Raw genomic sequence first — 25,920 nt, forward strand, 5'->3', positions numbered from 1 at the left:
AAGGACCATGGCATGTCAAGGACAGGCCACTAAAACTGTCAGTGTTGACCATCACCCACCCCACTACCATCGAAGACACTGGTGCAGTGAGACTTCGAGTCTGCAAAAACCCCAGGGAGGACAGGAGGCAGGGCCACTCTCCCTGTGTGTCCTCAGCCTGCAGTGCCTGAAACTCCAGCCTGTGCACCTCTGGCAGGATCCCCCACACTGCTCCACAGGTGTGGCTGTGAGTTATTTTTAAACCGGTGTGCTGCTGTTCTTGCCCCCCCCCCCCCCCCCCCGTCCTCTCTGCTGTGCCTGAACACCTCTCAGGAACACTTGGCAGCACGCCATTGTCAGTTCCAGGTCCGCTCATCCCCTGTGTCTTGCCGGGACCCACCTTCCTGCGCTATCCCAGCACAACCCTCCAACCACACCACTGCCGAACAAAGCTGGGGAGCCAGGGCAGGCTGTAAGGCAAGTGAATGGAAACTGGCTGGAAAAAGAGAAAGGGCCCAGAGCACAACATCGCCACTCACAAAGACTGAGCCAGCTCGCCTGAGTGTCTGGTGAGCGAAAACGGAGCAGGGAACATGTGTCTAGGGATCACGCATACCCCAGACAGGGCAGGCCCATCCGCAGGAGCTGCGGTCACACTCGGCCCGGCCTGAGGCGAGGATGCAGGGCCTGGCCTAGGCAGAGAATGGTGCTCTCTGAGGCATCTAGGCATGGAGTGTATGGCCAAAGAGGGTCTATTTACAACATACCCGACAATCAACTAGCACTGTAATCCTAGGAACCGAGACTTCCCCTTGCTTCTCATCTTACCTTGCATAAATATTAGTTATTCCCAGAGTCAGGGAAGTGAGTGGGAGAGAAAGCCTGGGTAGGACAGTGAGGGAAGTGATAAATGGTGAGAAAGAACAGGAGACTGAAAACTAATAGGGCGGCTACCGAGGGGTGCAGGGCATGGCTACCATGCGGAGGTAAAACACTACACAGAACGTGAGCCATCGGGTCCACGTGGCCAGAAGCTTGAGCACTGTTCTCTCATGGAACTCTCCAGTGAGCCATGCTGAGGGGTCCTTGTGAAGTTGTATACTTACCTTAATAGAAAAGCCCTTGATGAACAACCCCATGATTACAAACACTTGTGACAAGTTTCCAGGTTCAGGTGACTGGTATGCAAAGGCGAGATGGGGCACCTCCTCCTGACCAAGCAGGTACTGAATTCTCTGGAATTGCCCACAGGATAATGGTATAAGGTATAACTAATCTCTTTTCCCATTAAAAAGCTGGCAATGCCAGACCATGAGTCTAATTAATTCAGAGTTGTTCCAGGGCACAAGATAGCCAGTAATGTCCAAACAGGGAGCCTTGTGGTGGTGGCAGCCAGGATTCCTAAGGCCAGGTGCTCCTTCACCTCTCTGGGAGAGCCAAGCTGTCCATCTGCTGGATCCCCAAGATGCTGGGCTCAAGTGTCAGCTGGGTTTACCTCTTTGGAACAGAAGTAGTGCACGACCACTCCATTGGGGTATCTTGCAAATGCACTGCAGGGAAGAAAATGGCTTGGGAGTGAGGACTGCCTCTAAGTGACCACTTCTCTGGCAGCGGCACCTCCTACAGAAGAGGCACATTGCTGGGGGCCATCCCAGAAGCAGCCCACCCAAACATCAAAGAACAGCCTGCCTTGAGGGGCTCTGGATTTCTGTAGCCATCATCTCTGTCAAATAACTAGAGGATGAGGTGCACACAGTTAAGAGTGCATAGGGTATTATTTTACTATGCAAAACCCACGGCATAAAAAAGATGGGCAGTGCACTAGCCCCAAACTCAGCACTGGCTTCCTCAGAGCCGACCGTGTCCATCAGAACAGGTTTCAGGCTAATTCTAAAAAGGACAGCGAGTTTGTCTTTCTAAAGAAACATATTTTTCCGGCTACATAAGAAAAGGGACAAGTCCCTCTCCTCTGAAGAAAGGGGCTAACTGGAGGATGTGTCTCAACACAGTATGAGGCTGGCTCACCGTCCTACTCCAGTCACACTGCACTAACTCGAAAGATCTTTTTCTTCCTTCACTAGATCCTTCCTTAAAATATAACAACTTTCTGCTGACCTATATCTCTCTGGCACCCACTGTATCAGTTTCTAGCTTTGAGAGGGGAAGAGTTTTATGGTCAAGAATCCAACAGCTCCATACCATATATTGCGGGTCTTGAAATTCTCAAAGCCCACCCCCAACAGGTAGAACAGGCTGCTCTTTGAAGGCTCAAGAACTAAAAGTTGTCAGGACAGCCAGCGGCCACATTCTCCTCCTCTGTTAAAGGGCAGAAATCCATCCTGAGCATTCTCCACCCCCGGGAACCTCCACAGAGCCCAGACGCTGCACAGGCGTGAAGGAGGCGCACCTGTTTCCAATCTTCTTCTTACACACCATGCACACCTTCTCCTCTGTGATGATGCACTTCACCTGCTGGTGTAAAATCCGCTCTTCCTGGACCTGGAAGAACAGGAGGACTGAGGAAGAAGTTCCACAGTGTGGCACCCAGAAACAGGAGGCAGAGGCCGGCACTGTTTCCTCTTTCAGCTGTCACAGATTCTTCTGCTTAGAACACTGGCAATTCAATGTCAGGCTGGCTACTGGATCAGCTTGAGCTGCACTGTACAGGCTCTGCCTTGGTCGGAAGGGAACATGCGGACACTGTCTCGTACTGGAAGTTAAAAACCCACCCTAGACTTTGGAAGGCCCATACCTACCCTCAGGAACTCTGCATGGAGAAGGTTCTTGAGCACTTGATTGAACCGTTTCTTTTGTGCATTTTCGTCCAAGACCTTTTCCAGGACGATGCGTATGTCATTGATCTGAGTGTTTGCTGGCAGAAGGTTGAGGGCCTAGGGACAGGAACAGAGATAGCGACTGGGTGAGGTGGAACAGGGGTAAGAATGAAGAAATGTCTGCAGCCATGGAGCTCTTGGACCCTAGTCCCTTTCTGCATTTCCTCTTCTCGCTCGATGCTCCCTGCAAACACCCTCCATCTCCCTGGGAACAACTCCGGACCTTGGTGGTGTCCAGTTTGCTGTGGTGCAGCTCCAGGACCTGCAGGGCAGCCTGGAGGTCGGCTTTTGGCTCCAGCAGTTCCAGCTTGATTGGCCCCAGGCAGTGAATGCTGGGGGGGGGCGACAGGTACATCCGAAGCAGGGACAGATACACCTGTCTCAGAGAGAAAAGAGCCACATCAGGTTGGCAGCAACCCACCCAGAACCCCCAGCACGGAGCACGCCTAAAGATTTGAGGGGCTCGTCTACAGTAACAGCTATCACTGAGCATGTAAAACTCGTCATTTTTACCTTTTAAATTGGTAAGGTCAAACAGGCAACGGAAGATGTTCATTAAGGATTGCTTTTTCCCTGAGAGAAAAAACCAAATGCCTTGTATTTGTTTACCATTATACCATTTACAAAATGCTACCACGGTAAAATAATTCAAAAAGATTCCTCATTTCCTTTGGCTTTAAAAGCTGATACCCTGTCCACATTTTTGCAGGTGGGGATAGCAGGTGAGATGCTGCATTTCCTACTGGTGCCAGTACCACAGGGTTTTGCAACCTCGGTGCACATTCGGGGCCAGATGATTCTTGGTTTGGCGGCTCTCCTGTGCGTTATTTAGCAGCATCTCTGGCCTCTACTCCCTGGATTCTAGCAGCACCCCTGTCCTCAGTCACAACAATCAAAAATGTCTCTAGACATTGACAAGTCAACGTGTATTCGAGATGTAGTACATCAGAACCATGACAGGTTCCCGCTCAACAGGCGGACCTCATCATTTATGACACAAATCAAGACTCCTGAGAGTAAAGAGACAGGAGTGCTATTAATAATCACAGGGATGACAAAGATGTACACCAGAACTACCCCAAGCACGCCAGGACGAATGGTCCCATGCTCTCCCTCAATACACACATGCAAGATCAATCAGAGCCCTGACCCATGCCCTGTCTCATTCTGCCACTCATATTATTGCCACCTCTGGTCACACCAATGGGGCGACGTATGCACACGTGCTCCCTGGGTCGGGGCCACTACTCACATCTTTGTTGCCATCTTTGTTTTGGTCATAGTGTTGGTGGCAGTACCTGTAAGGGAGAGAGTGGTGAGAGCAGGGGGTGTGCGGGGGGGCACATTTAAATGAGAGGCTGTGCGTGCAGCCTGTTCGAGCAGCCTAACCATAGCCAAAACTGGGGGCCGGGATGGAGGCGATTCTTGCTCCCGCAGCAGAGTATGGGGAGATGGACTTCTTAGCTCTCATCTCTCTGCGGGGCCTGTAGACTGCTTAGGAGGTAGGATGGCGGGGCACACTTACTCCTCAGCCATCCTTGTATCCTTCAAGATGTGGACATAAATGAAAAGAGCTTGTTCGTGTTTCCCCATGTGCCCCAACAAGAGAGCTCGTTCTTCTAAGAGGCGTAGGAGGAAAAGGAATATGAGGAACCACTGCCACCAATCATGCAAGCACAAGGTGAGGATCAAGCTGTCCAGAGGAGTGGACACACGGCAATATAAAAGGGAAGAAGAGAGGATTCTTATTGCTTGGGTTTTTCTTCAAGAAGATGACTGAAGTTTAAAAGAGAAGGAGGGAGCTATTTTGGGAAGTACTTTATCCCGTCTTTTTTGAGATCACATATAAACTGGGTAAGAATATTCATTCAGCAGCCAAGTACTTAACAACCACCTACAATGAGGCAGGTGGTTCAGGTAAGATGAGCAAATGCTTGCTCTCAGCTCTCATAAAGACAAACCATGCCAGATTACAAAAGCTGCTGAACAATGAACTTGGCCAAGAACATGTTCTGAAGCAAAAAACAGGCTGCAACCTGGCTATCAATTAGCATGCGATTCACACCCAGGAAGGAGACTTTTCTCAGTCACCGTACAAAAGTGAGTCTTCAGAGGGGACAAAACAGGAGCACTGGCCTGACACGTCTGGTTTTTCCAGGCCCAACTTTTGTGGAGAGTTGGGGAACAATGAAAGGGGTGGATTACTCTTTGCACGACCTTCAGCTGAAGTGGCTTCTGGCCATAAGCCAGACACTCACCATCAAAGGGAAAATCACAGATGAGCCGGCCTGGATCATAGTAGCTGGAAATCTCCAAGAACATGAGGAGCTTTTGCCGGTATTCTCCCAGTTCACCCTCTTCCTCTCCAGCTGGGACTGGGGTCTTGCCTTTAAGGGAAACCAAGCTCAACATGAAAGTATGCTGCCAGATGGCAATGTGGGGTCATCAAGAAAAATGAAGGGAATGGGGTTCAGGGATGTCACCACATGACCAGAAAGGCCTCATGCTCACTTCTTTTAGTTCACAGTCTCTATGTGGCCCCAAAACATCAGCTTAAAGTTAAAAACCAAATCAGCTGAGTAGAGAAATACTCTGTGGGCAAACCTGTTTATCAGTATAGCTGCCATCTTGCAGACAGGTCTGTTCCTTCCACCCTCCCCCAGCGATGAATCTGAGACACTCAGATGCCAGGACCCAGACAAGGGCTCCTGAGTCTCATGTGCCAGGCCTGTGTCACTCAGCTCCCCTGGCTCCTCTTCAGAACTTCTGCCCACCTGGGCAGAGAACAGGGTGGCCTGCTTATCCCCACCACATGTGGCACCTGGGTCTGTGCTCTCCTCTAAGGCCTGGGGCCAGCCGACTTCCTAAGAGAACTGGTACCTGCAGGGAAGGACAGGAGATACTCCTTCATCAGACCTTGCACCTTTTCTCAGTACAGCTGGATCAGGCAGTTGTGGAACCGAGAGCCTGTCTCCTCCCAAACGTGGATGATGTGTTCCTGAGGCAAGATGGAAGTCTTTGTCACTGGTATTCTCCAGGCTGTGACCTGGTCTCCCAGCCTGCCGCACAGTTTTAAGGCCCAAGAGGTCCCATCCAGATCATCCCCTGATCAGGCTGCAAAGACGACCAAGAGACAGCTCATCTAAAGCCACCAGGAAGTTTCACCAGAAGTTTCACAATGCGACCCAGTAACGTGAGGAGCCGGCTTCTCAATTTCTAAACTCCTGTTTACAAATTTGGTCCCATAATCCTCCAAACTCTCACATCCACCCATGTAATTATGGTTAAATATCTGCATCCTGGTACTTAAGCCCATTTGATTGTCCTGTGGTCACTTTTGAGTTTGGCTGTACAAATGTGGCTTTGGAATCTTTTTTCTAAAACATCATTCTTTCATCCCTCTGTACTTTACCTAGATTTGGTAGGTAGCATTTCCAGCTTGGTCTACCGGGATCTTTTTCTTCAGAGGAAGTTGAAATAACCCTCATCCTTCCAATCCGCAAGTGACATAAATCCCAAATCTGAACAGCTGGATAACAGAACCATGCAGTCCTGGATCCTGGGTTTAAAGCTTTTTAGTGCAGACCAAAAAATACCTTACCAGATAAGGAACAGCCAGACCCTTAAAATTCTCTACTAAGAAGCCGAGGACTCGATCACGTGGCAGAGACTCCACTTCTGGGAGATCTTCAGTAAATATCTGTCAGAATGAACCCGAGTTCCAGCAGCAGAACCATCTGACTGCAGTTCCACCAAACACACATGCATGTCAGCGCAGCGATCAAACAGACTTTAGGAGGGGAAGGGTACAAGAAGGCATCTGCAGGCAGGCAGAGTGTCAGACGAGGCACAGGCCTCCTCAAGCCTGTGCAAGGCTCTCTCTACCAACTTCAGCGCTGGCTCACGCTTCCCAGTCCACCCTTTCTAGCACCAATGAGGACGGATGCATGAATCCACCCTCCTCTCCATCCACTGCTGTCCCAAGTGCAGTCAGGACCAAGTGCGGCACCAGATAAATCCAAGGGACTCCCGTGGCTCACCTTCAGGCCATCTTCCGGGAAGTCTCTCAGCACCCACACTGAGTAGGAGAAAATCAAATGCAGGTTTTCTGTGCCTGGAGGGGAAAGCAGGACTTGTCAGCCATTGCGGCCCATCTTGCCCGTGGCACTGGGAAGGCACGGGGGCAGGTTGCCCCAGAATTCATTTTCCTGAAAAGATACCTCAAGCATGAGCTACTTGGGGCTGTTAGTCCTACTGGGCTGGCTCCATACCACGGGGCTGTCATAGGTCAACCACCGAGGGACTTTTATGCCATCTGGAGGAATGAAATTGAGTGAACACAAGCATGGAAGGGAGGGGAGCAACCAAGCAGAAACAGAAACGGAGGGAGACCCGGTCGTTTGAACAGGAGCGCTTTCCCCTCCCTTTCAAAAGGTGGACTTACCCAGACGCTGCAGATACTGCACCGTCCTCTCGTGGCCTTTCAGAGGGGAGTTGGCTTTCTTGGACTGGTCCACGAGCACCTGCAGAGCTGGCCAAGCCCAAGAACAAGGTCATGAGCCTTTTCCCCACGGGAGATTTGTCACATCTCAGTAGGTTTCCCCTGCCATGTCCAAGAGTCCCTCCCAGATCCAAGGAACCAGCCCCACACCTTTCTCGTGGAGCCCCTTCTTCTCATACAGGATGATAAGCTCACTGTACTTGTGAGCCTTCTTCAGCACGTGCTCGCTCTCCTCAATGTGGCAGTGATTGTTCTCCAGGCGTAGCAAGGGGGCCACCAGGGCCACATTCGTCTGCAGAAAGAGCAGGAGTCCAGTGGAAACTGCTTCCCTAGCCCAGGCCTGCTCTAGGCTGAAAGGCCAGGAATGTAGCACAAGCAAGAGGAAGCAGACAGCCCTCTTTCAGGACAGCAGGTAGAGGCTTTTAGAGCATTTATGGACCTTCGCACAATGTGTTAATGTTCTGTGGGGGAGAAGAGGGACAGAACTTCTTGAAGGAAATACTGTCCCAGCTGACTTTGTAGCACGAACTGCAATCCGACCAGAGAAGATGAACCCACTGTACAATTGTGCATTGATATCTTGCCTTATCCTCTTAATTCCAAGAGACTCACAGGCATCAGGAGAGTCTATATGCTTTCCAGAATCAAAGACTTCACTTTTACTAGCGGCAGGTCCCCCAGGGTCTAGCACTCCCTTTTACTTTCCCAGACTGTCAGGGTAACTGGGAGTTGCGGCACCCGAGCGCTCAGGTAACTCACATGGAGATGGCACTTGAGCAGGGTGGTGTCGATGATTTGTAGCAGCTTCTTCTTGGATTTGATGGTGGGAGTGCCTTCCATGAGTGGGGAGGTGCTTGACTGGTGATCAGAGTCGTTCAGCTTCTTTACCAATTGACTTCGTTTCTGTAAAGGTCAAAATGTGGGGTGAAGGCCAGGACTAAGTCTTCCTTTGTCACCTGAGCTGCTGAGTAATTCTGAATAGCTCCAAATCAGCTCATGCCCATTGGCCTGATCTCACATTAGCGTTCGATTTTTAGTACTGCCAAACTGCCACAGAGACAACAACAATTATTTATTGAATATTTACTACAGACCAGGCACCATGCTGAACACTTTATATATACTTTAATCCTAAAGCAAGTGCCGATAATATTATCCTTATTTTACAGGTGAAGAACCCAAGGCACAGATGTCAGCTGCTACGTAAGGGGTAAGGCAGGATTCAAAGTGGGGTCTGACTCCAAAGCCCATGTTCTTTTATTTTCTTTTTAAATCAACCTTATTGAGGTATAACTTACAATAAAATCTAAGCTTTTAAAGTGTACCATCAGACACATTTTGACAGATGTGTACATGCATGTAACCACCACCTCAGTGAAGGAAGATAACATTTCTATCACTCCAGAAAGTTCCTCGTGCTGTTCCCAAACAATCCCACCCACTGATCTGCTTTCGATCCCTGGAGATGAGTTTCTGCCTATCCTAGAACTTCATCCAGTAGGTATTCTCTTGAGTCTGGCAGAGCCCATGGTCTTGCTCTGCCATCTCTCTGACACAATATTAGTGTCAGTTGCTTCATGCATTCCCAGTGTCAGTGAAGAAGGCCAGGGAAGGACATGTGCTCACCTTCCTACGGCTAAGACACCGGCAGTGGAGGGCCTTCCACAGTGCCACAGGCTTTGGGAGATACTATGCCCAGGAATCTTTTTTACTTAGCACAGTGTGTGCAGTGTGTAGGCAGCGGCAAGTTTGTGTGCTCCTTGCAGGCTGCCAGCCCCAGGAGGGTACCCTTGGAGCCCAGTGTCAAGGAAGGGCCAAGGCCACCCATGCCTGATCAGACCTGCGGGAACTCACTGACCCAGAGGCAGGGAGTGGAAAGCAGCATGACCATTTTTCCAGCAATACTACTTCTTTTTTTTTTTTTTTGAGACAGAGTCTCACTCTGTCGCTCAGGCTGGAGTGCAGTGGTGCAATCTCAGCTCACTGCCAGCTCCGCCTCCTGGGTTCACACAGTTCTCCTGCCTCAGCCTCCTGAGTAGCTGGGATTACAGGCGTGGGCCACCACACCCAGCTAATTTTTGTATTTTTAGTAGAGAAGGGTTTCACCATGTTGGCCAGGCTGGTTTCAAACTCCTGACCTCAAGTGATCTTCCTGTCTCGGCCTTCCAAAGTGCTGCGATTACGGGCAGGAGCCACCGCGCCCAGCCAACAGCAATACTTCTCAGTGCCTACCCTGGAGCATTCTGGAGACCCCTTACAAAGGTCTGCAGAACACTTAACAGGAAAAAATATCAATAAGGTCTCTGATTCTGAATGGGTACACAGGAAATAAACAACAGCCTTCTGTGACAGAAATCTAGGATTAAGAGACTTTAATGGAGATGCTGGTTTTAGTGCTGACTTAAAAAATACATGTCTATAATAGTAAGTCATAGAAAATTTTAAATCTAAATACCTCCCTTAAAAACATGTTATAGAAGGATATTTATTGACAAGGAAGTACTTTCTCAGTATATGGCTACATTTTTTAAAAGTAAACTATAAAACAATCTATAATTTGATATCCATTTGCAATAAATAAACCAAGAAGTAAATAAACAAAAGCTAATTCACAGACATAAAAGTCTAGAAGGACACTAAAATGTTAGTTTCTTATATTCTGGTGGTAGACTTATAGGTAATTTGTATTTCTGTTTTGTACTTTTTTTGTGTGTTTTCCAAGTGGTTCCACATACAGGAGGCATTTTCCCCAAAACCATGTATGTTACAAAAAGTTTGTTTTAAAAAAACTTGTATGCTTCTATCAACTAAAATTTACCTTTTTTAGTTTCTATAACAGCTTAGTGTGAATTTACTAGGAATTGGGTGTGTTTATTATTATCAAGATTTGGCAGAAAACCCCACTTCAATGGTACTGTTAAGTTAGAAGAAGTAGCAGAAAGAAACTTTACCCTAGGCAGACTTCCTAGAGCATTAATTTATAGAATGCTTTAGCATTAGAGAAGGCCTTAAATTCCTTGCCATAGAGAAACAGGTACTGAAACTCCCAGGCAAACTCTTTCACGCACTCTGTATTACACCTACCTGTGTCAGGTAGTCAATCAGAGCTAAGCGAGCCTTCTCCAATTCAGCCCCAGAGAGCACAGGCAGTGGGTTGGGATACCGCAACTGCTTCCTGTAGTCTGTGGGCAGCAGGTCCGGGTACAGACCCATCACATGGGTGGGATCTATATGGAAGGTAAACATGATTCCTCTGGAAAGGAGCCCAACAATTTAGGGATAAAATAAAACAAGACTATTACTATAGCAAAATAAGTTCCAGACTGATTTTTTTAAAAAAGACTCTCAGTTCATAAACTTTCAATGAGCTGTAGACTTATGATTTGAGCATTCTTTATACATATGTTAAAATTCACTAAAACATCACAAAAATGGCATGACTATAATCAAATACACACACAGAATCAGAATTGAATATTTATCAAGCATCTGAAAGTAGAGAATAAAAAATTTCTAAGGAAAAATGCTGATGTTGAAGTAGAAGAGATCAAGAAACTTAACAAAAAATTTATGTCAAAAAAAGAAACATTACTGGCCAGGTGCAGTGGCTCAAGCCTGTAATCTCAGCACTTTGGGAGGCTGAGACGGGCGGATCACGAGGTCAGGAGATCGAGACCATCCTGGTTAACACGGTGAAACCCCTTCTCTACTAAAAAAAATACAAAAAACTAGCCGGGCGAGGTGGCGAGCGCCTGTAGTCCCAGCTACTTGGGAGGCTGAGGCAGGAGAATGGCGTAAGCCTGGGAGGCGGAGACTGCAGTGAGCTGAGATTGTCCCACCGCACTCCAGCCTGAGTGACAGAGCGAGACTCCGTCTCAAAAAAGAAACATTACTAAAAAACAAAAGCAGACAACAGGCTAGGGAATATATTTGTAGTACACATGGCAAGAGACTAATTTGTTGATTACAAGACTGGGCAGCATAGTGAGACCCCATGTCTACAAAAAATTTTAAATTTGCTGGGCATGGTGGCACGTGCCTGTATCCAGCTACTTGGGAGGCTGAGGTGGGAGGATCGCTTGAGCCCAGGAGGTCGAGGCTGCAGTGAGCTGTGAATCATGCCACTATACTCCAGCATGGGCAAGAGTGGAGACCCTGTCTCAAAAAAATTTTTAAAAAGAGGGTAATATGTTGATTAGATAAACAAATTCACATAAATTGGTAATAAAATGTAAGACTTCATTTGATAAATGACCAAAAGACAAGACCAACTGACAAGAGAGTATAAATAAGTGGGGAAATGTTCTGCTACATTAAGAATCAAAATGGTACATATTAACAATATCAAAGAGGTGACATTTTCCTTCTGCTTTGAATTTATGTTCTCACAGATGCTCACAGATTTTATTTTTTTTCAGACAGGGTTTTGCTCTGTCTCCCAGGCTGGAGTACAGCGGCACAATCTTGGCTTCTTGTAGTCTTGACCTCTTGGCTCAAGTGATCCTCCTGCCTCACCCTCCCAAGTAGCTGAGACTACAGGCATGTACTACCCTGCCAACTAATTACTTTTAAATTTTTTGTAAAGATGACGTCTCACTATGTTGCCTACGCTGGTCTTGAACTCCTGGGCTCAAACAATCCTCTCTCTTTGGTCTCCCAAAAAGCTGGGATTACAGGCATGAGCCACCATACCTGGCCACTCCCAGATTGTAACAGCAAAATGCTGTAAGTAGCCAATATATCCCCTCACTGCCACTGGGGGCTGGTTAACTGGTTATATAATTTACTATAATTTACATTTATTATAATTTATAATACTGTGGAATGCTATTGTTTATTGGTCAACTGGCACTTCCCATCCATTTCTACTCCTTTCTAGTCCACAGGGGCTATAAAACTGAAAGCGACTTTTCTCAAACTCCCTAGCAGTCAGGGTTCTAAGTGAAAATCGGGTTCCACCCAGAAACAGGATATGAGATTTGGGAACTGGAAGTGAGATGGAAGCCTCCTTTTTCCAGCTCATGAGTGTGTGCAGCCAGACTCCGCATTTCCAGTGTCTGGTTACAGCTCTGCCACTCCGTAGAGGCACCTGCCTGGATACAGCAGCCCACACCCAGTCACTAGCTCTGTGGGAACGGAGGTCACTGCAGGCCTTAGGCAGTGGAAGCAGCAGCAACTTGCTGACCTCTGGGTCACAGGGATATGCCCATATCCACGTCCAGTAGTAGACCCCTGTCTTCTGCTACTTCAACTCATCCAACAACCTGTGTGTCTGTATGTGGCAAAACATACACGCTACAATATTTATCCTTTTAACCATTTGTAAGCCTACAATTCAGCGGCATTAAAGACATTCACACTGTTGTGCAACCATCAGTACCATCCATCTCCAGGACTCTTCCATCATCTCAAATTGAAACTGCCCAATAATAAACAATTGCTCCCTATTCTCCCTCCATTCCAGCCCCTGGGAACCTCTATTTTACTTGTGGTCTCCATGAATCTGCCTACTCTAGGTACTTCAGATAAGGGCAAGTTCTCTCTTCCAGGCTATGTGGAGTCTTGGTGGGAGGATAGCTCTAGGGACCTACCTTGGCCTTCAGAAGCAGAGGGGAGCCAAACCTCTTTCTCCACCCCTGGTAGAGTCTGGGGGTCAGACCATGACCTAATCCTGGCTAATCAGATCCCCTGATCTGGAGAAAATGATGCAAGGATGACAAGCAGTGTGGTACACACCAACATATATCATACATCCCATCCTATGTGCTCCTCTTAGATAACATGACATTCTTCCATCAAGAGGCAAAGTCTGAACTTCCTTGCCTTGAACATGGCAGGACCCTTGTAAACCAACAGAATCTAGCAGGAGCGAGAGTCACAAAAGACCACTGAGGCTTCTGCCTAGGTCTCTTAGACACTCCTTCCAGAAAGAGCCTGCTCTTATGCATGAGGACACTCAAGCAGCTCTGAAGAGAGACCCACTTGGACAAGAACTGAGGCCCCCAGCTCCAGCTAGCACCACCTTGTCAGCCATATGAGTGAGCCAGCTTGGAAGTGGATCTTCTAGCCTGGTCCAGATTTCAAATGATGGTAGCCCAGTGCACATAAGACTACAACTGCCTGAGAGACGTGAAGCAAGGACAGTGCAGCTGACCCCTTCTCAAATTCCTGACCAACAAGTACTAACAGAGATGGATGACTACTGTTACTTTAAGCCATACAGTTTTGGGGAGATTTGTGACATAGCATTAGATAGCTAATACACTGTAGGTGGCAATTTTTATCAGGGATGCAACAACAGAGGAAGTGGCAGTGGCAACGGCTAAGGAGGTGGCTATGCTAGTGCAGGATGGCCCAGCCTGTCCTGGCCGCAAACTGATCATTCTCTGGCTTCCTGTTTCCAGCTGGGAGGGCCTCCAGAACTCCCCTCATTTCCATCTATTCCCCACCTAATCTCCCATCAATTTGATGGGTTCTTCCAACTGTCATTACCCTAACATTCCAATAAACTCTGCTTAATTTATCCAGATTCTACTTAAACGATCCAGAGTTGGTCTCCATTGCTCACAACCAAGAATCTTGACTGATACAGGGAGTTACCACAGTTCATTACTGGCCAAGGTTGAGGAATGGTAGAAAAAGGGCAAAGCAATGAAGAGGAGAAGAGGAGATACTAGTATGATACAGAGTCAAACCAAGTATATATATAGATTGATCCAAATTAAGCAAAACTGGAATATACAGTTTTGAATATACAGTAATGATATTCAATACTAATAATATCAAACACTTACAGAGCACTTGTTAAGTGCCACACACTGTTCAAAGCACTTCATATAATCCTTACAGCAACACTCTAAGGTAAGCAGTAGTATGATCATCCCTTTTTTGCAGAGGAGAAAGCAGAAACACAGAGAGGTCCAGTACTCTGCCGGATCTCAGGCAGACCCCAAGGCACCTGCTCCTCGCCACTACAGTCATGTCGAGAGGTTTCAGGACACTAAGAAAAGGAAGGGCTTCATGGCACTGCCCTGTGTTGGCTCTCAAAAATGATCTGCAGTTTAATCCAAGAAATATGGTCTAGAACAGCATTCAATAAATACTAGCTGATCAAATATCCATCTGTTGAACTGAATGACCTGCTGCTACCTTTCCTTAATGGCAAGGGCATATCATACTGGAAAACTGGGAGTCCACATTTATTGAGAAGACCAGATTCACAGGATTAGGAGTATAGACAGATAACCACATGGCCACCCCACAGGATCTTGCTAGGTATGAGGATCAATTTAGCTGAGCCTAAACTTTCTCCATTCTCAGAAGTCTATTATCATTTCTCCCCATACTTTCCAGGCTCCCCTCCTCCACCAGTTCCTTATATGAAGGCCTCACCACTTGTTACCTGTGCCAAGTTTAGCAAAGACCTGCATGGACTCATCAAAATGCTTCTGGCAGAAGTGGTTGAAAGCATACAAGTTCTTGATGTGATGAATTTGTTGCTGCTTTTCACTGTCGGAATCATCTTTCAGTTCCTAATAACAGAGTAGAATAGGTAAGAGCTCACTCACTCAACAAATACTGTTCAGTATGTTCTTGATGTTAGAGAAGATGCTAGGAGCTACAGATACCAAAGTGTACAAGACAAGGCCGGGCGCAATGGCTCACGCCAGTAATCCCAGCACTTTGGGAGGCCGAGGCGGGCGGATCATGAGGTCAAGAGATCGAGGCCATCCTGACTAACATGGTAAAACTCCGTCTCTACTAAAAATACAAAAAAGTAGCCGGGCGTGGTGGCAAGTGCCTGTAGTCCCAGCTACTTGGGAGGCTGAGGCAGGAGAATCACCTGAACACAGGAGGTAGAGGCTGCAGTGAGTGAAGATCGTGCCATTGCACTCCAGCCTGGGTGACAGAGTGAGACTCCATCTCAAAATAAATAAATAAATAAATAAAAAATAAAACAAAGTGTACGAGACAGCCACATGGTATCCGCCTTGCAGGCTGCCCTTACAATCTAACTGTAACACTAAATACGCGGCTGGGCGCGGTGGCTCAAGCCTGTAATCCCAGCACTTTGGGAGGCCGAGATGGGCGGATCACAAGGTCAGGAGATCGAGACCATCCTGGCTAACCCAGTGAAACCCCCGTCTCTACTAAAAAATACAAAAAACTAGCCAGGCGAGGTGGCGGGCGCCTGTAGTCCCAGCTACTGGGGAGGTTGAGGCAGGAGAATGGCGTAAACCCAGGAGGCGGAGCTTGCAGTGAGCTGAGATCTGGCCACTGCACTCCAGCCTGGGCAACAGAGTGAGACTCCGTCTCAAAAAAAAAAAAAGACTAAATTCCAATTAAAACACAACAGGGTTTCTATGAGATGCCTAACTGGTAATCCTGAAAATTGTCATGATCATGAAAAACAAGGAAAGATAAAATGTCACAGACCAGAGGACACTAAGGACACATGACAACTAAATGCAATCTGATTTCTGGATTTGATCCTGAAACAGAAAAAAGGACACTAATAGAAAAACTGGTCAAATCTGAATAAACCTAGTTTAGTTTAAAAACACAAAATCAAAACAAAATAGGGTAAGAGTGATGACAAGCATGTGGGAGGGTCCCCAATCCAGTCTGAGTCAGGGTCCAGCACGGATTCCAAGAGGGACCTAATCTGAGACACAAAGGATGGGTTGGGCCAGGCACGGTGACTCACGCCTGTAATCCCAGCACTTTGGGAGACCAAGGTGAGTGGATCACCCAAGTCAGGAGTTCAAGACCCAGCCTGGCTAACATGGTGAAACCCGTCTCTACTAAAAATACAAAAATTAGCTGGGCATGGTGGCACATGCCTGTAATCCCAGCTACTCAGGAGGCTGAGGCAGGAGAACTGCTTGAATCCAGGAGGCAGAGGTTGCAGTGAGCCGAGATTGCACCACTGCACTCCAGCCTGGCGACAGAGGAACACTCTGGACTCTGTCTTGGGAAAAAAAAAAAAAAAAAAGAAAGCCATCTGGCATAGCTGGCGCAGTTGGGAAAGGTCCTAGTCTCAGTAAAAGCTAAACAAATGCAGCTGCTATGAACTTTGCTTCTTCCTCATAACCTATTTTCTCCTTATACCTCTTTAGCCAATCTTTATCAAATTTAGTTTTTCCTTTCAAAATGTCTCTCAATTTTCCCCCTTCCTTTCTTTTCCTATTACCGCCACACTAGCCCAAGCCATCACCAACATGTGGCTGTTCCTGGTCTCACCTCTCCTGCTTGGTGCTTCAAAGGCTTCCAAAACCTGGTGCCAGCCTCCTTATCTAGCTGAGTCCTGAACACATATGCCACACCTCCTTCTCCAGTCAGGACAGGCTCCAAATGTGATAGACAGAGGCCACACTTTTCACTTCTTTAACTTCCTCTCCATCTGGAATGGAATGCTCCATTTCCTGCTCTTAATCCTAATCTAACATATTCTTAAAGGGTCAACTCAAGTGTCCAGCCGTAGGATGCCTTTTCCAGCCCACAGTGAACCGTCCCTCTCTGACACTTGGCTCCAGGACTTATCAATGCCAAAGTTTAGCTTGGAATTTCCCTCTGAAAGTTCTATTATGTTTGCTTATCTATTCAAACAAAAGACAGGTTCTTCCTGGACTAAGATGATGTCAATCAAACCTTTTTTGTCGTAAAAAGGGCAGAACACAAAATAAGTATGAGCCTAGAAAGGAGAAGGAAAAATGGGAACCCACTTCCATTTTCTTTACCTGAGATTAAACAACCTGAACTAGGAAGATCACTGAAAAGACTCTGAGACTTTCCTGCTGAGAAAAAGAGACTAAAGAGTTTCCTACTGCGTAACCTTTCTATAAAGTTCAAAAACTAAATACATACTTCCATATATTAAATATATGTAAAAGATTAAATATGTGTTTAATCATTAAATATATATTTTAAATGTAAACATATATTTGTATATTAAATATATATTTTAAATATATATGTAAAAGAGTAAGGTCATGATAAATACAAAATTTAGGATAATGATTACATCTGGAGGAGAGGCAGAGGGATGGGATGGGAAGGACTATAAAAAGTTATAAAAGTTATGGTTCTTGGGTGAGATGGTGTGTTCATGGGCATTCATTGTATTATTTTTAAAAATGAAAATAAAATAATACAGGACAATGCATGAGTAGAAAAAAAGCAGTAAGATGCTGAAATTCAGTGCTCCAAGAAAGCAATCATCTTTATGGAATATTAACTATGTCATAGTATTATATTCTTCACGAGTAGCCACCATAGATAACTAAAAGTATCTGCATTCTAAAAAATTGCTTTCCTTTCAGAAATTGTTTACAGGATACCCTAGAAATTCAGTTTTATTATTATCATCTTCATAAAAATGTCTTCTTTAAAGTATCACTATCTGAGGCTGGGCATGGTGGTTCACATCTATAACCCCAGCACTTTGGGAGGCTGAGACAGGAGGATCACTTGAGCTCAGGAGTTCAAGGCCAGCCTGGGCAACAAAGTGAGACCCTATCTCTACAAAAAATAAAAAAAGTTAGCTGGGTGTGGTGGTACATGCTTGTGGTCCTAGCAATACAGGAGGCTGAGGTGGGCTGATCACCTGAGACCAGGAGGTTGAGGCTGCAGTTAGCCAAGACTGCATCACTGCACTCCAGCCTGGGTGACAGTGAGACCCTGTCTCAAAAAAACAAAAACAAAACAAAACAAAAAAACTCAAAAAACCCCCAAATACATAAAGTAGCAATATCTGGTTTAACAACTAGGTTAGGCTCAGAATGTCTTTTGGTTGTTTCCTAAAAGCAAATCCACCCCCTACAGATGACAATAATCATTACTGAGGATGTTTAAAAGAACAAGACACAGACTCTGACATCAACCTTGGAACAAGAAGTGGTCACTATTTTGCTGTGAACAAGATCCCTTGCAAACATTACAGCAAGCATCATAAATATAAGACTGCGGCCTGGCTGAATACAACAACTTGAAGTAGTTTCAGAATATCAAAAGAAAGCCCACTTATCCAAACATAGGAGTCCACTGTGGAAAGGAATTTTGAGGGGTCCTCTAGTTGTTGCATTCAACTTGACTATAACAGCATATTTATGATTATTACTGGAGTTTAATGTCTGCATTATCTTTAATTTTTCATGACCATACAATATCTATTAAATTATTTTATTCTCCCATTAATTTTTTTTTATTTTTTGACACAAAGTCTCGCTCTGTCACCCAGGCTGGAGCGCAGTGGCATGACCTCGGCTCACCGCAACCTCTACCTCCTGGGTTCAAGCAATTCTCCTGCCTCAGCTTCCTGAGTAGCTCGGATTACAGATGCCTGCCACCATGCCCAGCTAATTTTTGTGTTTTTAGTGGAGACGGGGTTTTGCCATGTTGGCCAAGCTGGTCTCGAACTCCTGATCTCAGGTGATCTGCTCGCCTTGGCCTCCCAAAATGCTGGGATTACAGGCCTGAGCCACCGCTCCCGCCTCTCACATTAATTCTACAAGGTACTATTACTATAATTGATATTCATTCTACATTGGACAGATAAAGTGAAAAAGTAAAATCACTTAGAGTTACATAGATATTTTATGGTGGAGTCAGACCTAGTATCCAAGGCCCTGGACTTTCAGCTATGTGCTTAGCCTACTAATCCAAAATAAATATGAACATTGACACCCAAATCACCTACTTTCAAGAACAATAAGGAAGGCAGACTAGTCATGAATGAGACTTACTGCGAGCTGCAGAGCCAATTCAAACTGCTTGTCCTGGAGAAGTTGTTGGATTTGGGTTGCCATCGGGACAGGGATGAGTCTCCAAACAAAATGATTGCTGGTCACATAGATAATGTTTGACCTGGAGGCAAAAGTAAGAATATTAGCAAAAGATCACAGGCTTTGTGATGACACAGGTGACTTTACAAATTTGGGATAATATATAGCCACAGTAAAAAAAGAACTTCTTTATCCTCCTGAGGTAATGAAACGGGGCCTTTGCAATTCAATGCTCTGGACCAGAAGCCTCGGTTCAAATGTTCAGATCTCCTCGTATCGAGGCAACACTGCAATGATGTAGGGAGGCTGGTGCTCTGTGAAGGAGAACATGTAAAGCAGTTGTTCCAGTCTAAGGCTTTGGGTTTATGGAGTGTTTCAGCTGCCCATTCTAAGATACATTTAAATGGATCTCCAAAAAGTCCACTAGTCAAGTATCAAGCCAGGATCTTACACTGTGATTCAGAAAGAAAGAAAAAAAAAGTTGGCGTGTAATCTCAGCAACTTGAGAGTTTGAGGTGGGAAGGTCGTGTAGGCTGGGAGTTTGAGACCAACCTAGGCAACTTAGTGAGACACTGTCTCGACAAAAACATTTTTTTTTAATTAGTCAGGTGTGGTGGCACACGCCTGTAGTCCCAGCTACTCAGGAGGCTGAGGTGTGAAGATGATTTGAGCCCAGGAGTTTGAGGCTGCAATGAGCCATAACTGCACCACTGCACTCCAGCATGGGTGACACAGTGAGATCCTGACTCTAAAAAAAGAAAAAGAAAAAGAAAAAAAATTGCTTTGGTTGAGTTATGATCAGAGAAATCTTTTGCACAAAAAAGACGCATCAGCTGTGCTGACAGTCGCCTGATCCCACTCCTGCCTTATTCCCCAAAGAACTGTATAAAAGTTTCACTTGCTCCCTTTTCATCAGTCATAAAGCCAGGCCAGACAAAGGCCAGTTGCGGCTGCCCATAACAATGCATCAGTGGGAGAACCAGGTAACAGAACCTCTTCTTCATTCTCTTAGAAAGGGGGGAAAAGAGGCCGGGCGCAGTGGCTTATGCCTGTAATCCCAGCACTTTGGGAGGCCAAGGCGGGCGGATCACAAGGTCAGAAGATCGAGACCATCCTGGCTAACACGGCGAAACCCCACCTCTACTAAAAATACAAAAATGTTAGCCAGGCGTGGTGGCGGGCACCTGTAGTCCCAGCTACTTGGGAGGCTGAGGCAGGAGAATGGTGTGAACTCAGAAGGCAGAGCTTGCAGTAAGCCAAGATTGCGCCACTGCATTCCAGCCTGGGCGACAGAGCAAGACCCTGTCTCAAAAAATGAATAAACAAAATAAAAATAATAAATAAATAAATAAAAAGGAAGGGGGGCAGAGAAGGCAAATTCTATTCTCCCTAAAATTACTCTAAGGGAAGAGTTCCACATTTCTAGCCAACGTTGTTTCTGCTAGAGATTTCCACAGAGAAAAGGTGTGATGCTTCACCTGATGGCTGCTATGGTTTGACTGTTTGTATTCCCTCCCCAACTTATGCATTGGACACTTAATCCCCAGTGCAAAAGTGTTGGGAGGTGGGGCCTAATGGGAGGTATTTAGGTGGTGAGGCTCCAGCCTCATCAACAGATTAATGTGCTATAAAAAGGGCTTGTGGGAGTGGGTTCTCTCTCTTCTGCCATGTGATAACACAGAGCTCATCTTTCTCTTACCCTTCTCCTTCCACCATGTGAAGGAGCATCAAGAAGGCCCTTACCAGACACCAGATGCTGGCACCCTGATCTTGGACTTCCAAGTCTCCAAAACTGTGAGGAAACAAATTTCTGTTTCTATGAATTACCTAGCCTGTGGTATCCTCTTATAGCTGCACAAATGAACTAAGACAACGGCTTAATGGTACACAGAGAAGGTGGCTGGACAGATTTCTCGGTGTAAGCATTTCTATTTGATACTTGCTGTTAAGTCTTACAATTGTTTTCCTCTATTATATCTAAAAAAACACCTTTGATTCATCTATCCATAACCCCAAATTTACCCTTCTGATCCAGTACAAATTATTGGGTTATACTCCTTTTCTTCACTCTTCCTCTCTCTTTGGAAAATAACTTTTAATAAATCCACTATATATATATTTTGAGACGGAGTGTCGCTCTGTCGCCCAGGCTGGAGTGCAGTGGCCAGATCTCAGCTCACTGCAAGCTCCGCCTCCCGGGTTTATGCCATTCTCCTGCCTCAGCCTCCCAAGTAGCTGGGACTACAAGCACCCGCCACCTCGCCCGGCTAGTTTTTTGTATTTTTTTTAGTAGAGACGGGGTTTCACCGTGTTCGCCAGGATGGTCTCGATCTCCTGACCTCGTGATCCGCCCGTCTCGGCCTCCCAAAGTGCTGGGATTACAGGCTTGAGCCACCGCGCCCGGCCATCCACTATATTTTTCTATACTTTTTGACAGGCATGTGACAGTCCAAAGCTTAACATGCTGGATGAAGCAGAACAATTCCACACAGTCCTTAAGAAGTCAGTATGCAAAAAGCAGAGCTGACAAAACCATAACATCACTGCAAATCAAGTCTTCCAATATTCGAGAAGTTGTATGGTGAAGGAGATTTAACATAGAGGGAATTTAGAAAATAAGCAACACAAAACATATCTTTAAAAACACAAATCTCAGAACAAGACTGAATGAGAATCTGCCTTACCTTACAATGAACTGCAAAATAAATGTATTGTTTGTATACTATATGAAACGTAATTTCTCTAACTTAGAGATAATAGAAATATTTTCTATGACTATATTCTGTACTATATCAAGAATTAGTAAAAAACCACAGTGAGATATCACTCATTGGCCTTTAGGATGGCTACTATTAAAAAAAAGAACAAAACCAAAAACAAAAATAACAAGTGTTGATGAGAATATGGAAAAACTGGAACCCTTGTGCACTGTTGGTGGGACTGTAAAATGGTGCAGCCGCTATGGAAAACAGTATGGTGGTTCCTCAGAAAATTAAAAACAGAATCCCCATATGGTCCAGGAATCCCATTTCTGGGTATATATTCAAAACAACTGAAAAATCAGGATTTCAAGGAGATATTTGCACACACATGTTCGTGGCAGCATTATTCACAGTAGTCAAATGGTGAAAGTAACCCAAGCATCCATGAACAGATGGATGGATAAACAAAATGTGGTGTATACATACAGTGGAATATTACCTTTTTAAGTAATTATTTTATTACCTAAATTTTAAGTGGAATATATATCACCCTTTTAAGGTTCAGCCTTAAAAAGGAAGGCATAACCTTGAGGACATTATGCTAAATTAAATAAGGCAGTCACAGAAAGACAAATACTGTATGATTCCCCTTATACGAGGTATCTAGAAGATGTCAAATTCATAGAAGCAGAAAGGAGAACGGCGGCTTCAGGGGCTGGAGGGAGAACTGAGGAGTTGTTAAGGGGTATAGAGTTTCAGTTTTGCAACATAAAAAAGTTCTGAAGATCTATTGTACAACAATGTTAACATACTTAATACCACTTAACCATACACTTAAAAATGGCTCAGGTGGTAAATTGTATGTTATGTGTTTTTTACATTTAAAAATAAAAATGTTTTTAAAAGCAAAAAAATAGTAAAAAGCAAACCACTACATGCATAATTACCACATAGAAGTTTAACTTCAAAGAATATATTCATAAAAATAATTTCTTAGTGTGTCTAATCTGCTATGAATTTATATTCCTAATTATCCTTTCTTTTTTTTTTTTGAGACAGAGTCTCTCTCTACAGGCCCGGCTGGAATGCAGTGAGTGGTGTGATCACGGCTTACTGCCGCCTCCATCTCCCAGGCTCAAGCAATCCTCCCACCTCAGCCACCAAAGTCCTGGGACTACATGTGTGCAGCACAATGCCCAGCTAATTTCTTAAATTTATTTTTTGTAGAGACAAGGTCTCCCTATGTTGTCCAGACTGGTCTCAAACTCCTGGGCTCAAGCAGTCCTCCTGCCTCAGCCTCCCAATGTGCTGGGATTACGGGCATGAGCTGCTGTACTGGTTTAATTATCCATTATCTGATAAAAAGTTTTTCCTATTATATTTGCAATTTATACTATCAATGAACAGTACAATAAAATTTCAAAGCTAGGAGGGAACTCAAATGAGTAACCTGAGAACTAAGTTGTTGTTCTATCATTTTGAATGCTACTGCTATTATTATGCTGATATTTTTCATTCTACCAGAAAAATAAAATTAAAAGCATATTGTTTTATATTGAATTTTTTCTTTTCTTTTTATGCTGGCCTCATTTTGAAAAGTTAGTACAATTCTCTTTAGTGCTAACTTGTAAAACATATGTAAAATTTCTTTCTCCTTTTAAAATCCGGCCCACTTGAATACGTTCTCATTTAATTAAAAAGGTAATCTATAACAGAAACCCCTTTGGTTGTCATATCCTTTGTTGACAATAGGGATGGTCTGGATCTCTTTATATCTCCAAAACTTGGGAGATTGGCTGGTGTACAGCAGGCATATAAATAATGACTGACAAAGATAATGCTGCAATTATTCAGCAAGCACTTTCTAAGTTGCTCTGATGTTTCAGGCACTGGACTACGTAGTAATGACTCAAAGTGGATCAAGACATGCATTCAGACCTCACAGAGCTCCTACAGGAACAGAGGAGACAGACTGCTCACGTGTGACAAGTTGCCGTGACAGAGATATCTGAAAGGGTTACGGAAGCACCAAGGAGAAGTGACTAATCCTGCCTGTGGGTCAAAGGAGACCTCACAGGGCAAGTGCCTCAAAATGTACTTCAGCAGTAAGACACAGACATGGTTTTGAGAAGCACCGATGAAGGCCCCAGGCACTAATGAAGGTTGGAAAACAGAAACTCTCACGCTGGGAAATCAGAAACACACTTGACCATCATATTACATGCCTCTTAAACTCATCTACCAACGTTCCTTTTCTGAAGGGAAAACAAGGTCCCGTAGAACATCAGGAAGCCTCTCATAAAGCCCCGTAAGCCCCCTCAAACTTGTTACTATCCATAATCCTGGACCTTCTAAAATACTGACCTTTTGATTTCTCTTCCTTCTGGACTACCCGTCTCTAACCACAACCAGAATAATCACCCTAGAACATGATGCTTTTTTTTGAGATGGAGTCTCGCTCTGTCGCCCAGGCGGGAGTGCAGTGGCGCAAACTCGGCTCACCGCAACTTCTGCCTCCCTTCAAGCAATTCTCCTGCCTCAGCCTCCCAAGTAGCTGGCACCACAGGCACACATCGCCATGCCCGGCTAGCTTTTTTATGTTTTTCATATTTTAGTAGAGACAGGGTTTCAACATGTTACACAGGCTGGTCGTGAACTCCTGAGTTCAGGCAATCTGCCTGCCTCACCCTCCCAAAGTGCTGGGATTACAGGCATGAGCCACCGCGCCCAGCCAGAACATGATGCTTTTATCAAGACATTCTGCCATTTAGGAATCTACTGGCCTCCCAGACCTTCTCATGGGCATGTAACAACGAGCCCTATTTCACTGCTCTATAATTCAGACCACCTGTGTTAAGTCAGGCTCTGTAATGCCCTCTCCCAAATTGGCATGTCTTTGGACTTCTACTCATTTATCAAACTGCTTTCTGCCTAGACTGAATGGAAATTTTTCTTCAAGCCAGGTTCCAAACTCCCTGCCTGACCTAGTCCAATCTTACCTATGTAATGAAACTTCTTCCTGACTAAACAACAAACTTCCCTTTCTCTGAACTACTGAATTTTAACTCATCCAATTTAACATCTTAAGCAGTGCCTTGTCTTGTCTCTTTATCCAGGACTGTAACCCTTGTCTCCAGAGACAGGGTCTTTAAAGACAGAAAGCATGTCAGCATGTCCCACTTCACAGCAGCAACTATTTTAGTAATACTCACTCTTCTGACTGAAAATAAAATGAGGCAAGAGTGGTTATATGCTTCCAAGCAATTCCACTGTGGAGAGCTGGGAACCTGAAGCAAGCATAAGAACAGAAGCACCTAATACGTAGAATAGAGACTGACACCTAAATCACCTAAATGCTATCTGTGCCTCTAAGCAACAACAAAATAGCAACAATAGAAGAACCCTTCAACATGGAATTATGACATTAAAAACCCTTCAATATGGAATTACTCATACTATAGGAATACACAACCAATTTCCACTCATTTCCAAATGTAGTCTATTTGGCAGAGGTCACAATCAAAACTCTTCAAACAAGGAGGAAGAACAAAAACTAAGAAGTAAAAAAATAGCAGTAGATAATCACTTTCTAAAATAAACATTTCTGTTCACGTTTTCCCCCTCAGCTTCCTGCAAGAACTGGACTATCCCATTTTTAATGACCCTAAAATGCCATCTACTTACAAGAAGGGGAACGGAAAGTGAATGACACAATGTAAAGCAGTCTGCCAAAGCTATGAATGGGACTCCATTCTTGCAGGAATGGCACACAACCCCAACCCAAAGTGGGAAACAGCAGCTACTGCTGGTCTCACCCATGGCCACTGGTATGTCCGTCCAGTTCAGGGCACATTTCTGTGTGCAGATTCCTTCCTCATTGAGTACTACGGTGAGATCATCCTGGCCCACAGCCACTTTTCCATCTGCCAGAGGTGCAACTAAGGGCTCCAGCTGTTTTCCTGTTGGGAAGAGCTCTTTGATGGACCCCTTTCCATCCACCTATAGGAAGAAACAGAGTGAGTCACCTAGCATTCCCCAGCCAGAGGTAGGAATACAGGCTGGAAAAATCCAGAGAGAACCCGAAACCTAGAGAAGCCAATAATATTCCTTGTTTGACATAA

At 45.1% G+C, this 25,920-nt stretch overlaps 1 protein-coding gene across 1 annotated transcript; it reads right to left on the minus strand.

Moving 5' to 3' along the window:
- Nucleotides 1-6: 6 nt before the first annotated feature.
- LOC113223421 (vam6/Vps39-like protein) lies at nt 7-25,815 on the minus strand. Its single transcript, XM_026452883.1, is given in 17 exon segments — nt 7-1,529; nt 2,387-2,478; nt 2,736-2,870; nt 3,037-3,189; nt 4,066-4,111; nt 4,339-4,441; nt 5,072-5,200; nt 5,694-5,811; nt 6,415-6,513; nt 6,854-6,927; nt 7,258-7,344; nt 7,465-7,606; nt 8,074-8,217; nt 10,399-10,541; nt 14,717-14,846; nt 19,059-19,179; nt 25,615-25,815. Coding segments are annotated over 17 exon segments (1,830 nt in total). The 5' UTR covers nt 25,653-25,815; the 3' UTR covers nt 7-1,453.
- Nucleotides 25,816-25,920: the final 105 nt, after the last annotated feature.

Source organism: Piliocolobus tephrosceles, unplaced genomic scaffold, assembly GCF_002776525.5.
Source record: "Piliocolobus tephrosceles isolate RC106 unplaced genomic scaffold, ASM277652v3 unscaffolded_41310, whole genome shotgun sequence".
NCBI classification, from domain to species: domain Eukaryota; kingdom Metazoa; phylum Chordata; class Mammalia; order Primates; family Cercopithecidae; genus Piliocolobus; species Piliocolobus tephrosceles.